General features: G+C 42.9%; 1 protein-coding gene across 1 annotated transcript in view; it reads right to left on the bottom strand.

The window, feature by feature from the left end:
* nt5dc1 (5'-nucleotidase domain containing 1) overlaps window positions 1-16,351 on the bottom strand; it is a 644,476-nt gene that overhangs the window by 52,943 nt on the left and 575,182 nt on the right. The window contains exon 11 of the mRNA XM_078542226.1: window positions 5,309-5,477. Coding sequence (XP_078398352.1) covers window positions 5,309-5,477 — 169 coding nt within the window. The remainder of the gene's footprint in view (window positions 1-5,308; window positions 5,478-16,351) is intronic.

Raw genomic sequence — 16,351 nt, 5'->3', positions numbered from 1 at the left:
ATAGGCTTTGAGCCCTTGAGAAGGTGGTGGTGAGCTGCCTTCTTGAACCGCTACAATCCCTGGGGTATATTTATACCCACAGTGCGGTTAGGAAAGGAGTTCCAGGATTTTGACTCAGTGACAGTGAAGGAACGGTGATATATTTCCAAGTCAGGATGATAAGTGACTTGGAGGGGAACTTCCAAGTGATGGTGTTCCCATCTATCTGTGGCCCTTGTCCTTCTGGATGGTAGTGAGCATGGGTTTGGAGGTGTTGTCTAAGGAGCCTTGGAGTTCCTGCAATGCATCTTATAGATGGTACACACTGCTGCTACTGTGCATCAGTGGTGGAGGGAGTCAGTGTTTATGGATGGGGTGCCAATCAAGCGGGCTGCTTTGTCCTGGACGGCGTCAAGCTTCTTGAGCGTTGCGGGAACTGCACTCACCCAGACAAGTGGGGAGTACTCTATTGCACTCCTGACTTGTGCCTTGTAGATGGTGGACAGGCTTTGTGGAGTCAGGAGGTGAGTTACTCATTGCTGGATTCCTAGTCTCTGACCTGCTTTTGTAGCTACAGTATGTATGTGGCTAGTCCAGGATGTTGATAGTGGAGGATTCAGCGATGCAATGCCACTGAACGTCAATGGGCGATAGTTGGATTCTCTCTTGTTGGAGATGGTCATCGCCTGGCTCTTGTATGGTGTGAATGTTACTTGCCACTTGTCAGCCCAAGCTGGGATATTGTCCAGGTCTTGCTGCATTTGTACATGGACTGCTTCATCATCTGAGAAGTCACAAATGGTGCTGAACATTGTGCATTCATCAGCAAACATCCCCACCTGACCTTATGATGGATAGGAGGTCATTGATGAAGCAACTGAAAATGGTTGTGCCGAGGACACTACTCTGAGGAACTCCTGCAGTGATGTTCTGGAGCTGAGACGACTGACCTTTGTGCTAGCTATGACTCCAACCAGTGGAGAGTTTTCCCCCTGATTCCCATTGGCTCCAGTTTTGCTAGGGCTCCTTGATGCTACACTGGTCAAATATGGCCTTGATGTCAAGGGAAGTCACTCTCACCTCACCTTGAGAGTTCAGCTCTTTTGTCCATGTTTCGACCAAGGCTGTAATGAGGTCAGGAGCTGAGTGGCCCTGGTGGAACCCAAATGGGGTGTCAGTGAGCAGTTTATTGCTAAGCAAATGCTGCTTGATAGCATTGATGACCCCTTCCATTACTTTACTGATGATGGAGAGTAGACTGATGGGGCGGTAATTGACTGGGTGGGATTTGCCCTGCTTTTTGTGTAGAGGACATACCTGGGCAATTTTCCACATAGCCATAGGTAGATGCCAGTGTTATAGTTGTACTGGAACAGCTTGGCTAGGGGCGTGGCAAGTTCTGGAGCAGAAGTCTCCAGTACAATTGCCGGAATATTGTCAGGGCCCATAGCCTTTGCTCTATCCAGTGTCTTCAGCTGTTTCTTGATATCACGTGGAATGAATTGAATGGGCTGAAGACTGGAATCTGTGAAGCTGGGGACCTCCGGATGGAGCATCCATTCGGCACTTCTGTCTGAAGAATGGTTCAGCCTTATCTTTTGCACTGATGTGCTGGGCTCCCCCATGATTGAGGATGAGGATATTTGTGGAGCCTCCTCCTCCAGTGAGTTGTTTGATTGTCCACCACCATTCGCAACTGGATGTGGCAGGACTTTAGAGCTTAGATCTGATCCATTGGTTGTGGGATTGCTTAGCTTTGTCTATCACTTGCTGTTTATGCTATTTGACATGCGAGTAGTCCTGTGTTGTAACTTCACCAGGTTGACATCTCATTTTTAGGTATGCCTGGGTGCTGCTACTGGCATGCACTCCTGCACTCTTCATTGAACCAGGGTTGATCCTCTGGCTTGGTGGCAATGGTAGAGTGGAGGATATGCCGGGCTATGAGGTTAGAGACTGTGGTCAAGTCCAATTCTGCTGCTGATGATGGCCCACAGCGCCTCATGGATGCCCAGTCTTGAATTGCTAGATCTGTTCAAGATCTATCCCATTTAGAACGGTGGTAGTGCCACACAACACAATGGAGGATATTCCCAGTGAGAAGACGGGACTTTGTCTCTACAACGACTGTGCGGTGGTCACTCCTACCGATACTGTCAAGGACAGATGCATCTGTGGCAGGCGGGTTGGTGAAGATGAGGTCAAGTGTGTTTTTCCCTCTTGTTGGTTCCCTCACCACCTGCTGCAGACCCAGTCTAGCAGCTATGTCATTTAGGACTCAGCCAGCTCGGTCAGTAGTGGTGCTACCAAGCCACTCTTGGTGACGTACATTGAAGATCCCCACCCAGAGTACATTCTGCGCCCTTGCCACTCTCAGTGTTTCCTCCAAGTGGTGTTCAACAGGGAGGAATACCGATTCATCAACTGAGGGAGGGTGGTACGTGGTAATTAGCAGGAGGTTTCCTTGCCTGATGCCATGAGACTTTATGGGGTCCGCAGTCGGTATTGAGGACCCCCAGGGCAACTCCATCCCGACTGTGTACCATTATGCCACCATTTCACAGAATCACAGAACCACAGAGTGCAGAAGAGGCCCTTCAGCCCATCGAGTCTGCACCGACACGTGAGAAACACCTGACCGACCTACCTAATCCCATTTACCAGCACTTGGCCTATAGCCTTGAATTTTATGATGTGCCAAGTGCTCATCCAGGTACTTTTTAAAGGATGTGAGGCAACCCGCCTCCGCCTCCCTCCCAGGCAGTGCATTCCAGACCGTCACCACCCTCTGGGTAAAAATGTTTTTCCTCACATCCCCCCTAAACCTCCTGCCCCTCACCTTGAATTTATGTCCCCTTGTGACTGACCCTTCAACTAAGGGGAACAGCTGCTCCCCATCCACCTTGTCCATGCCCCTCATAATCTTGTAGACCTTGATCAGGTTGCCCCTCGGTCTTTTCTGCTGGGTCTGTCCTGCTGGTGGGACAGGACATACCCAGGGATGGTGATGGTGGTGTCTGGGACATTATCTGTAAGATATGATTGTGTGATGATGACCATGTTAGGCTGTCATTTGACTAGTCTGTGTGACAGCTTTGCCAATTTTGGCACTAGTTCCCAGATGTTAGTCAGGAGGTCATTGCAAGGTCGACAGGGCTGAGTTTGCCGTTGTCGTTTCCGGTGCTTAGGTCAATTCTGGGTGGTCCTTCCAGTTTCACTGCTTTTTTGAGATTTTGTAGCGGTTTGATAGAACTCAGTGGCATGTTAGGCCATTTCAGAGGGCATTTAAGAATCAACCACATTGCTAAGGGTCTGGAATCATATGTAGGCCAGACCAGGTAGGGATGGCAGATTTAGTGAACCAGGTGGGTTTTTACAACAATCAACATGGTCATGATTATATTTTTAATTCGAGATTTTTATTGAATTCAAAGTGGATTCGAACCCGGGTCCCCAGAACATTCCCCTGGGTCTCTTGATCACTAGTCCAGTGACAATACCACTATGCCATCACCTCCCCTAATGCACACAATCACACTCACACTCTCCCTTCTCACATACATCGGTGGGCTCCGCTCTTGCTCCGGAACCCCAGGCCCTCAGCTCTTGCTCCAGGCACTCCAGCTCTCGCTCCAGGCTCTAAGGCTCCTTGAACCTACTATGCCATACAATAAAATCATGGTTGATATTCCCCCTCATCACTTTCCCACCCCATCTCCATAACCTTTTATTCCCTTAGTGTTCAAAAATCTATCAATCAATCTCAGCCTTCAATATCCTAATGGATAAGCAGCCACAGTCCTCTATGACAATGAATTCCCAAGATTCATCACCCTCTGAGTGAAGAAATTTCTTCTCATCCTAGTCTGAAATGGCCTTCCCCTAAACCTGGAACTACAACCTCTAGTTCTAGAACCTCTTACCAGGCAAAAAATCCTCTCAGTATCTACGTTCTCAAGCCCTCTAAGAATTTTAAATGTTTCTAAACTCGAGAATATAGGCCTGTTTTACTCAATCTTTTCACATAGGACAAACCTCTCAACCTAGTTATCAATTGAGTGAACCTTAGTTATGCCACCTCAAAGACAGGCTTGTCCAACCTCCAAGCCCTCTGGAATGGGCTCACCAAATCTTTTGGACATTCAACTGACTTCCATTGGAAAAATGCCATCATGCTGCTTGTCCAATCACAAGCTGGTTTTTTCCTGCATTTGCTGTTGATTGGCTCACTTTCAGCAGCAAACAAAAGGAGAAGCCAGCCTGTGATTGGACAAGCAGCAAACATTGGAAAGGTAAGTTTTCAAGCTAAGTTCCAGGGCTTGGAGCGAGAGCAGGGGTGGCAGAAAGAGAGCGGCCTGAAGTGAGAGCAGGGTGGGGGACTGAGCTAAGAGCGGGGGTGTCTGCGGGCCTGGAGCGATAGTGAGGGCGCCTGGGGCAAGAGTGAAGGGCCTGGAGAGAGAGCGGGGCCCACCAGTGTGTGTAAGAGGGAAGAATGTGACTGCGTGTGTGAGAGGGGAGGGTGTGAGTATTTCTGTGGGAGGAGAGGGTCCACAAGAGTGTGTGTGTGTGTGTGTGTGTGTGTGTGTGTGTGTATGAGCTGATTTCTAAAACTCAATCCTCAGATGTGCTGTTCATTTTGACAACATTGTACACATTTTCTTTTAATCTAATACTATCCTTCTTAGCAACAGTTGGGCAAATTTCCTGTGGTATTTTTATTCCTCAAAAGAATGTATGTTTGTTGACAATTATTAATTCTTTAAATATTCACTATTGCTTATATACCATCATGTCTTTAAATGTAATTTCCCAAGCTATCTTGGTCAACTCACCACCTCCACCCCACCGCATCCAACCAATCCCTGCATAATTGGCTTGATTTAAATTTAAGACTCTAGTTTTGGACTTACAACACCCTCAAACCCAACTTAAAATTGTATTGTATTATGATCACTCTTTCCCAGGGAATCTTTTAATAAATGATTATTAATTCATTCTGTCTTATTGCACAACATTAGATTTAAGATAGCCTATTCCCTGCTTGGCTCCTCAAATTGTGTTCTACAAAACTGTTTTGAATGCTTTCCATGAATTCATCCTCCAAACTACTTTTGCTAATTTGGTTTGGCCAGCCTACACAAAGCTTAAAATCCCCTATGGTTATTGCATTGCCATTATGTTACATGCTTCCCTAATTTGCTGTCTGACACAGTAACTACTGTAGAGTGCCTATAAACTACTCGCATTAGCGTTTTCTGTTCTTTGTATTTCTTAGCTCCAACCATACAATGATCATACAATGACCCGTTGTTACTCTTGTCTTTCTTACCTGCTATAGCCTGCAGGCTGGGAATAGCGATGGTGCTGTAAGTGTTAATGTTGCTGGTGCACCATGTGTGCACCTGAGTTTCACCTTCACCCTCCAGCCCTGTGACGCCATCCACAAAATAGGAGCCCCACTGTTCTGACACCACTGGCCACATCTTCTGCCTCTTGCTCTGGAAAAAAGGAAGACAGACATATGAAAAGATGAAGGAGTCATGAGATCATAAGGAATGATTGTCATGTGTTGGGATCTTTCAACATTTTTTTTCTCACAGATAGAATTTGGAAAAGAGTTACTTGAAATGCTGTGTTTCAAGTATAGCACATCTTTGAAAGTTTAAAAGATATGGGGTCCAAGACAAAATGCAGTTAATGTGTTTAAGTACTAGCTTTGAAGTTGTTTCCAACAGACTATAAATAATAAACAAATCATTAGCTTGTCTTGACAAAATGATATACACATTACAGCCATTGTGTTGAGGAGTTACTGGCCTTTGGAGCTTGGCAGGAGCCTGTCTGAAGATTTATTAGAAAGCTGTGATGCAGTAAGACCAGAGAAAGTTTCCAAGAAGGAAAGAAAATTAGATGTTATTTTATTTAAGTCAAGCAAGATAACTCACTGATTTTGGGATGTACAGAATGTACTTTATTTTTCCATTATGATATGAAGACAAGTTGTACTGACTAAGTGATTCTAATTGCTGCTCTGTATGTTCACAGTGTAAAATAACACTGATTTGCATCAAGTCTTATCCATCTTTGGGGAGATTGAAGAAGTGGACATGTCAAAAATGTGACTACCTGGATAATTTTGCAAGAGAACTTGATTGTTACACCTCTAGCGCTTTCATTTAACCAGATATAGGTCAGTGTGAGTCTACTGCCATAAAATTAAGATGAGCACGCTGCTAACAGGACTGAGAAACCACTGATCCTGAGATGGCATCCATGGCTGACCCGCTTTTGTAACAAAGGCTTTCTATGCTGTAACCATGAGACTGAAGCTCAAGTAATTTACATTTCTAAAATAACAAAGATTAGTAAAGATTAATATCTCTGAAAGAAATATGAAAAACATGCCTGAAACCCACCTCACAGCCATCTAGAGAAAGAGGAGCTTGGAAGAGTAGTAACATCACCTAATGCTCAAGAGCCCTGAAGGTTAATTAATAACAAGTATGGAAATCTTAAACAATGTTTATAGTTTAAAAGCAATCCTAGGTGTTACACCCAGTTGTGACTGCTAGCCACTACAGAATTGTGACACAGAAAATGTGGCAAATAGGAAGTGAATGCTAGATGTAAAACTTTGAATAATAGATAGATTGACTGTTTTTGACTTGGACTACTTCTGGGGCGCATTTGTTATATTATCTTTTTGTCAGAAGACTACGTTGCCATTTCTGGGCATGCTGATGAACTTTGAACCAGGGCTTGTTTTCCAGTAGGGATTCAACTCCTCTAAGAGAGGCTAAGAAGAGAACACGGTGAAAAGAGAGTGAAAAGTATCATTAAGAGTAATTTAAATATTATGACAGCGTGCGTTAATGCAATTAGATTTTTTTCTGAAGATGAGATACTGATTTGGATCTATCTAGGTACAAATCATACTTGTTACCAGGTATCTGGCAAAGCTTCCTGCAAACAGATAGTTGAAAACCCCAAATCATTAAAAATGGATCTCTTCCGAACAACTAGGCAAAAATGGTGTCACAAAAACGATACATTTTGTATGCACTATTCTTCTCCCTATACATGATTTGCAGTGAAGTGATTTGCAAAGTTTCTGAGCATTTTTTATTTTGAACATAAAATTAAAATAAAATCAACCAGAAGGTTTATATGGTACTTTATGCCAATATATAAGAAAATATAAAAGTGCTGGGTGTTAAACTTGTGTGTTTTAGTGGGGAATGGGAGTTCAGTGTAATATTTTACTGGATTTCATTGACAGGTCTCAATTTGCTAGCTCAGCGTATGTGTGGTTTTCTCTGTGGCACTACTCAGCAAGAAATATATCAAGGTATTTAAAGTATGCCACTGAAAATAATGAGACTTCAATTGTTTTCATCTTAGCAGGAATAAATGAAGTTAAGCCTATAAAAGAAACTATTTGAATAAACCATTTGGGTTTCTCAAATAACTTATTTTTATTAACTCTGAAAAGTTTAAGGAACTGATCTTTCAATTGCTTATTCTAATAGACGACAATGATGTTTGCAACACATCCTAAGACGTATATAAGCAGAAATGGTTTAATGGCAACCGGTGATGTACTAACATTACTGAATTCAGGTGCTGAAAATGTATTCATTTGCATGTTTATTTTAACCCTGAGTCTGTCAGCAGATTCAAGAAAATACATGTTACGCTGGCCCAGCCATTGCTTAAGCATTCAGTTCAACAACTGTGCTACTGGAATGTTACCCAAAACATCAAAATTAAACATCTAAAGCACTTTTGTTCATTCTGATGTCTTTTTACCTCTTCTCCATTTGGGGGATGGACAGAACATTTAAATGTAGCAATAGAAATCCTTGAGCTAAATTGTCCAATTGACATTATTTTAGTATTGATGCTGACCTGTTAAAAACAACTTTTTTTATTCATTCATGGAATGTGAGCATCACTGGGCCAGCATTTATTGTCCATCTCTAATTACCCTTAAGGAGGTGATGGTGAGCCATCTTCTTGAACTGCTGCAGGACATGTGGTGTGGATACACCCACAGTGCTGTTAGGAAGGGAGTTCCAGGATTTTGACCCAGTGACAGTCAAGGAACAGCAATATAGTTCCAAGTCAGGATGGTGAGTGGCTTGGATGGGAACTTGCAGGTAGTGGTGTTCCAATGCATCTGTTGCCCTTGTCCTTCTAGTTGGTAGAGGTTGCAGGTTTAGAAGGTGCTGTCAAAGAAGCCTTGGCATCTTGCAGATGGTACACACTGTAGAGGGAGTGAATGCTTAAGGGATAGGTCAGGTGCCTAACAAGTGGGCTGCTTTGTCCTGAATGATGTCAAGCTTCTTTAGTTGGGGCTGCACTCATCTAGGCAAGTGGAGAGTATTTTATCACACTGCTGACTTGTGCCTTGTGGACAGGCTTTGGGAGGCAGGAGGCAAGTTACCCATTTCAGAATCCCCAGCCTCTGTCCTGCTGCTATAGCCACAGTACTTAGGTGTCTGATTCATGTAAGTTGCTGGTCAATGGTCATGCCCTGGATTCTGATGATGGGGGATTCAGCGATGTCATTGAACATTAAGGGAAGATGGTTAGATTCTCTCTTGCTGGAGATGGCATTTGCCTGGCACTTGAGTGACATGAATATTACTTGCCACTTATCAGCCCAAGTCTGACTGTCGTCCAGGTCATGCTGCATGCAGACAAGGACTACTTCAGTATCTGAGGAATAGCGAATTATATTGAACACTGTGCAATCAGCAGAGAACATCCCATTGCTGCCCTTATGTTGGAAGGAAGGTCATTGATGAAGCAGCTGAAGATGGTAGGACCGAAGACACTATCATGAGCAATTCCTACAGCAATGTTCTGGGACTGAAAAGATTGACCACCGACAATGAAAGCCTTGGGCTAGATATGACTCCAGCCAGTGGACAGGTTTCCTCCCGATTCTTAATGGCTTTAATTTTGCTCAGGCTCCTTGATGCCACATTTGGTCAAATGCTACCTTGAAAAGGGCAGTCATTCTGGCCTCATCTCTTCAGCTCTTTTGGCCATGTTTGGACTAAAGCTGTAATGAGGTTAGGAGCAGAGTGTCCCTGGCTGAACCCAAACTGAGCATCAATAAGCATGTTATTGCTGAGTAAACGCTGCTTGATAGCATTGTCATCAACAACTTCCATTACTTTGCTTATGATTGAGCATAGACTGATGGGCTAGTAACTGGCCAGTTTGATTTGTCCTGTTATTTATGGACAAGGCATGCCTGGGCAATTTTCCCACATTGTTGGGTAGATGCCAGTGTTGTAGTTGCACTGGAAACAAATGCATTAACCCTGGTGTTATATTAATTCTGATTAGAACACTAAGGTTAGAATGCTCTTCGGAAAATTCTAGAGACATGATTTAAATGCTAGCAGGTCTTGTGGTGTACTTAAGGACAGTGGACTGACTGCCTGACCACATTTCTTAAATACTGTACAGCTGAACCCTTGTGTGGACTATACTGATTACATCCAGTCTGGCAGGGGCAACACTGACCACATCTAATTCACCGGTCTGCATGACATCTTATTGTACTTCTGAGGAGAAGAAGATGGGCTTTTCCACAATCTGTCAACTAGACTGACCCTATAAATTGTTCTCAAGTATTTTCTTTTACTGCCAATGTTGAATTAACTGGTCAATAAACCTCTGGTCCACACCTCACTCCTTTCAGATCAACAGGATAATATTCTCTACGTCCCTCAGCCCTCTGCTATCCTATTTTATTGTTGCAATACTGGCTGGTGGGTTTGCAAGTGTGCGGGTTCATAAAATTTCCCAGGAGGACTTCCCACCAACCTCATGCCCACCCTGACCTGTCCGCAATTTTATGAGCATTATGACCTAGTGCCAATGCCCTGCCTTTCCCCCTTACCCCTGCACATTGTTTCTGTTCAAATAATCATCTAAAGCTCTCTTGAATGCCTCGATTGAACCTGCCTCTACCACACTTCCAGGCAGTGCATTCTAGACCCGAGCCACACGTATGAATAACTTTTTTTTCACATCACATTTGCTTCTTTTGCAAATCACTTCAAATCTGTGCTCTCTCATTCTTGATCCTTTTACGAGCAGGAACAGCTTCTCCCTACCTACTCTGCCCAGCTGCCTCATGATTTTGAACATCTCGATCAAATCTCCTCTTAGCCTTCTTCTCTCCAAGGAGTAAAGCCCCAACCTTTCGAATCTATCTTCATAACGCCATCCCTGGATCCATTCTTGTAAACTTCTTCTGCACCCTATCCAATGTGTTCATATCCTACCTATAATGTGGTGCCCAAACCTGTACACAATATTCTGGCTGAGGTCTAACAAGCGTCTTATATAAATTCCGAATAGCCTCCCTGCTCTTGAACTCTATGCCCCTATTAATAAAGCCCAGGATACTATATGCTTTATTAACTGCTCTCTCTACCTGTCCTGCTACCTTCAATGATCTATACACATATACACCCAAGTCTTTCTGCTCTTGCACCCCCTTCAAAATTTCACCCCTTATTTTATATTGCCTGTCCATGTTCTTCCTTCCAAAATGCATCACCTCACACTTCTCCGCATTGAACTTCATCTGCCACCTATCTGCCCACTCCACCAACTTGACTATGTCTCCTGAAGTTCCACGTTGTCCTCCTCACAGTTCACAACACTCCCAAGCTTCATATCATCCGCAAACTTTGAAATTGCACACCACGATCTAGATCATTATTACATATCAGGAAAAGCAAGGGTCCCAATATGGACCCCTGGGGAACTCCAATACAAACCTTACTCTAGCCTGAAAAATATCTACTGACCATTACTCTCTGCGTCCTATTTTTTAGCCAATTTTGCATTCACGTTGCTACTGTCCCTTTTATTCCATGAACAATAACTTTTCTCACAAGTCTGTTGTGTGATTTTTGAAAGTCCATGTACACCACATCAACAGAATTACCCTCATCAACCTTTTCTGTCCCCTCTTCAAAAAACTCCAGCAAGTTAGTTAAACACAATTTCCCCTTGAGAAATCCATGCTGGCTCTTCCTTATCAACCCATATTTTTCCATGTGACTACTTTTTCCATCCTGAATAATTGTTTTTAGAATCTTGCCCACTGCTGAAGTTAAATTGACTAGTCTGTAATTGCTGGGCTTATCCTTTTGAACAAGGGCATAATGTTTGCAATTCTCCAGTCCTCTGGCACCAGCCCCAAGTCTAGGGAAGACTGAAAAATTATGGCCAGTGCCCTTGCAATTTCTACTCTCACTTCCTTCGATATTCTTGGATGCATCTTATCTGGTCCAGGTGCCTTGTCAACTTTAAGTACCGACAATCCATTCAACATTTCCTCCTTATTAATTTTGAACCCTTCTAGTGACAGAGTTTCCTCATCTATCATCATAGCCTGGGTAGCATCTACCTCCTTGGTAAAGACAGATGCAAAGAATTCATTTAATACAAAGATAAAGACAAAATACTGCGGATGCTGGAAATCTGAAACAAATGTATTCATTTAATACCTCAGCCTTGGCCCCTTCGTCCATGTGTAAATTCCCTTTTAGGTCCCTGATTGACCCTACTCCTCCTTTTACCATCCTTTTACTATTTATATGCCTATAGAAGACTTTGGGATTCCCCTTTAAGTTGGCTGCCAGTCTTTTCTCATAATCCCTCTTTGCTTCTCCACTAAGCTTTCTGACCTCCCCTCTGAACCTTCTGTATTCCTCTTGGTTCCCAATTGTATTTTCTACCTGACACGTGTCATAAGCGCACTTATTCTTCTTTATCTGAATTTCAATCTTCTTTCTCATCCAGGGAACTCTGGACTTGTTTGTCCTACCTTTCCCTTTCAATGGGATATACCTTGACTATGCCCAAATCAATTCTTTTTTGAAGGTAGCCCATTGTTCAGCTGCAGTTTTTCCCGCCAATTTCGTTCCAGTCTATCTGGCCCAGCTCCGTTCTTGCCCTATTGAAGTTGGCTCTTGTCCAGTTAATTATTCTTACTCTGAATTGTCTATCGTCCTTTTCTATCATCATCCCAAAACGTACAATACAATGATCACTGTCTCCTAAATATTCCCCCACTGACACTTGATCTACTTGGCCCACCTCATTTCCAAAAACAGGTCCAACAGTGTATCTTTTCTTATTGGATTGGACACATACTACTGTAGAAATTTTTTCTGAACACAATCTAGGAACTTTAACCCCTCTCTGCCCTTTACACTACCACTGTCCCAGTCTACTTTCGGGTAATTAAAGTCACCCATTGGCCAGGATTTTCCCCTCGGCGATTTGGGGGCCGGGCCCGATCGCCGAGGGGAAAATGACGTGGGATGACGTCGGGAGGAATCCCTGACGTCATCCCGGTCCATTTAAATTTTTAGGAAGGCCGCCGGACAGCGAAATCAGCTGTCCGCCCGCCGACCTGTCAATGGCCAATTGAGGCCATTGACAGGCTAATTAAAGTAATTAAAGACCTGCCTGGCCAACCTTAAGGCTGGCGGGCAGGCCAGGAGCCCCAGCGGGCACCAGATTATTCATGAAACTTCATCCACTGGTGGGATGAAGTTTCATGTCCGTTTTGTAAAAAATTAATAAAGTTTATGTGTTATTTATTAATATGTCCCATCTCGTGTGACATTGTCACATGAGGGGGACATGTTAATAATTTTTTAATGTTTCTATTTTTAAAGTTTTTTCCACTGTCAGTATTCTCCCTGAGACAGGACTTTGCCTCAGGAAGAAGTGCGTTCTTTTGCGCGCATGCGCGAAAGAGCGCACTTTGACTGATGAGGAATCCCTCCCCCCCGGAACAGGAAGCACATTGTGCTTCCTGTCGGGGATGCTGCTGGATGGGCCTTAATTGACCCGCCCCCTTAAAATGGCGGTGGGCCCTGTTTCAGTGGCGGGGGTCGGCTGTCCGCCCACTGCCAAGCCGGTGGGGCCCGCACGCCATCCGAGGGCAAAATTCTGCCCATTATATATATATATATACTCTATAATGCTTGCATCTCTCTGTAATTTCCCTGCAGATTTGTTGTTCTGCATCCTTCTCACTATTTGGCGGTCTATAGGCTACACCGAACAATGTAATTGCACCCTTTTTTGTTCCTTAGCTCTCATCAAATTGGTTCTGTCCTTGAACCCTCTGGGACATATTCTTTCTCTAGCACTGCAATGCTCTCCTTAACAAATAACGCCAACCCCCCTCCTTTCCTATCTTTTCTGAACACCTTGTACCTGCGAATATTTAATACCCAGTTCTGCCCTTCCTTGAACCAGGTCTCTGTTATCGCCACAACATCATACTTCCACATGGCAATCTGTGCCTATAACTCCCCAGTCTTATTTACTATACTCCGTGCATTCACGTATATACATAGTAACCCTGATTTAGATTTTGTTAGTTCCTCCCTTGCCCCGACTTTACCTATTAACTTACTATTCTTTATACTAAGTGCTATCTGTCCCTCCCAGTATTTTGTGCACACTGGCATTCTTCTGTAATATTTTCTCTTGTTTCCCATACCCCTGCCGAGTAAGTTTAAAGCCCTCCCAACAGCACTAGCAAAACGCCCCACAAAGAACCCAGTCCCAGCTCTGTTCAGCTGCAACCCGTCCAGCTTGTACAGGTGGCATCTCGCCAGAGCCAGTCCTAGTGTCCCAAGAATCTAAAGCCCTCCCCCCTGCACCATTTTTCCATCCACACATTCATCTGCCTTATCCTCCTATTTCTGTACTCACCGACACATGGCACTGGAAGTAATTCGGAGATTACTACATTTGAGGTCCTGCTTGCTAATTTTCTATCTAGCTCCCTAAATTCTGATTGCTTCTGAATGTACAATTCAATCTGATTTTGTCCATTGAAAGAGAAACATAATATCTATGGCCAACATAATGCTATCCTGAATTCGATTGTCCATACCTTGATATTCAAATTAGGCCCCATGAAGTTGCTAAAGAAGCTCCTGTACTATCTTCCCATTGGATTGATATATCTCTAAGCTATATACAGATTTGAGAAAAATAGCACAATTAGCTGAGACCTGTCTCATAAATGTGGTAAACATTCTTTTGTGGATAAGCGGAGTAGAGGTCAGGAAATGCTTGAAAGAATTAAAAAAAAATTTTATGTCACTTTGCAGAAATGAAGGCTGCTGAAAAATTCCAGTCTTTTTCAAACTCTGGAAATTTATAAAAAAAGATGAAGTGTTTTTTGAAGAAACATAAGGAACTGAATTTAGACAAGGCACTCGCACATGCCCTACAGTCTTCAAAATGTTAGAATATGTAGGCATCTGCTCAATATTTCTAAATTTCCCATAAATCGATAATACAGGGGATTAGGAGGATACGGAATGTTGTTCTAATGTTAATATGGATGAGGATAAAGTCCATGAAACAACAAATTATACAAAGTCTGAGAAAGTAATGGGCTGATGGCTAAATGGCTTTTCTTTGTAATATGCTTTCTTATTTCCTGTATTTATTATTAAGTTATTAAGAAGTAACCCAATAACTCAGTTAACAGCTACCTTTGTGGATGTTAAAAGCACTTGTCTTATTACAAATGATATTCGATGAATCATACTTAACAACTGCTGGTGCAGGAAATGCAAGAATTAATATGATCAAGAAAAATTATAATCCTTTGTGAGGTTAGCGATTTTGAATTTGCTGTTTGTTGAGTAAATAAAAATTAAGAAGAAAGAAAAATTTGCACTTAAATACCATCTTTTTATGCACCTCAGGATCACCTCAAAGTTATTTTTACTACGCTTACTTTTTGAAGTGTGATGGTTGATTTTATGTAGGCAAATACAACAGACAGCAAGGCCATGCAAACATCAATGAGATGAATGGCCAGCTACTCTAGTTGATTGACGGACAAGAAGTGGCCGGAACCCATTCCTCTTCTTCGCATTGTCACCATGTGATTGCTAATGGCCACATAAACAACATAGTTTGGCAGATGAAACCTAATAAATAAGCCAAGATGGCATCTCCAATAATGCAATACTTTCTCAGTAGTGCACGTTAATACACAAAAAGTCGTTCAAAGGTGGATTGTGCAAAATGAGGATTTGGGTTTTATTGATATTTTTGTTACTGCGTTATGAATGGAGCTGTCCACTAGAAACAAGGTACACTGGTTGAACTTAATGCAGTTGAAACCTTTGAGTTCTATCAGAGGCAGTCTTTCATCCCTCATGGAGAGATGATGACATAATGATAACGTCAATGGACTCGTAATCCAGAGGTCCAGGCTAATGCTCTGGGGACATGGTGGGTTCAAATCCCACCATGGCAGCTGGTGGAATTTAAATTCAATCAATAAAATCTAGAATTGAAAGCTAGTCTCAGTAATGATGACCTTGAAACCATCGAGAGTTGTGAAAAACCGTCTGGTTCACTAGTGCCCTTTAAGAAGGAAATCTGCCATCCTTAGAATACATGTGACTACAGATCCACAGTAATGATCCAAAATTGACACTTAACTACCCTCTGAAATGGCCTAGCAAGATGCTCAGTTCAAGGGCAATTAGGGATGGGCAAAATATGCTGGCCTTGCCAGTGATGCCCATATCCCATCAAATAAACAAAAAAATCTGTCCACCATGTCAGATTTGCACTTGAGGGATGAAGACATTAACTACTAAAGCAAAGTTTCAGTGGTGTGGAGAGAATTTACTTTACCGAAAGATAACATTCCCACATATATGATTAAACATAACTTTGCTTAAGACGACAAATAAAAGGAAAGACTTCATTTGCATGGAGCTCTTCATGACCACGGAACATTTCAAAGGGCTTTATAGCCAATGAAGTACTGTGCTGTTTGGAGGGTAAGCAGAAAAGCTTAGGATAAAATTAATGGCCCAAATTTTCTGATGGGATTAGCAGTGAGTGTTGAGATGCTCGCCGCTGTTGCATGACTGGATCCAGAGGAAGTCGAGGCATGCAGTCCTTACGCGCAAAATTCAAACTTCCGATGGGCAGAGATATGCTGCCTGGACCCCGTCACTGTAGACTTGGGCTATTCCCCTTGAACCCAAAATTTCCAACAGGATACTCACACCTGTTAATTACAGGCGTAGGAGCTGGGTTGAAAGTGATTAACAGCAGAGGTTGTATTGGGAAGGGCTCAATATGGTATTTAAAAGTAAACTTACTGAACAATTAACACATCCCTACACTCATCCTACCTCCCAGCCCATACCACCTACCCCCATCACCACCCATGGATTATTTTGCTTTGATATTATCTTGTACACATGACCAAATAATTTACATTGTTTGTGCCAAACTTGTTTTAAGAGTTTGCTACTGCAAAGCCAGC

The sequence above is a fragment of the Cetorhinus maximus genome, chromosome 5 (assembly GCF_964194155.1).
Source record: "Cetorhinus maximus chromosome 5, sCetMax3.hap1.1, whole genome shotgun sequence".
NCBI classification, from domain to species: domain Eukaryota; kingdom Metazoa; phylum Chordata; class Chondrichthyes; order Lamniformes; family Cetorhinidae; genus Cetorhinus; species Cetorhinus maximus.
This window is presented reverse-complemented; position numbering and strand designations above follow the sequence as displayed.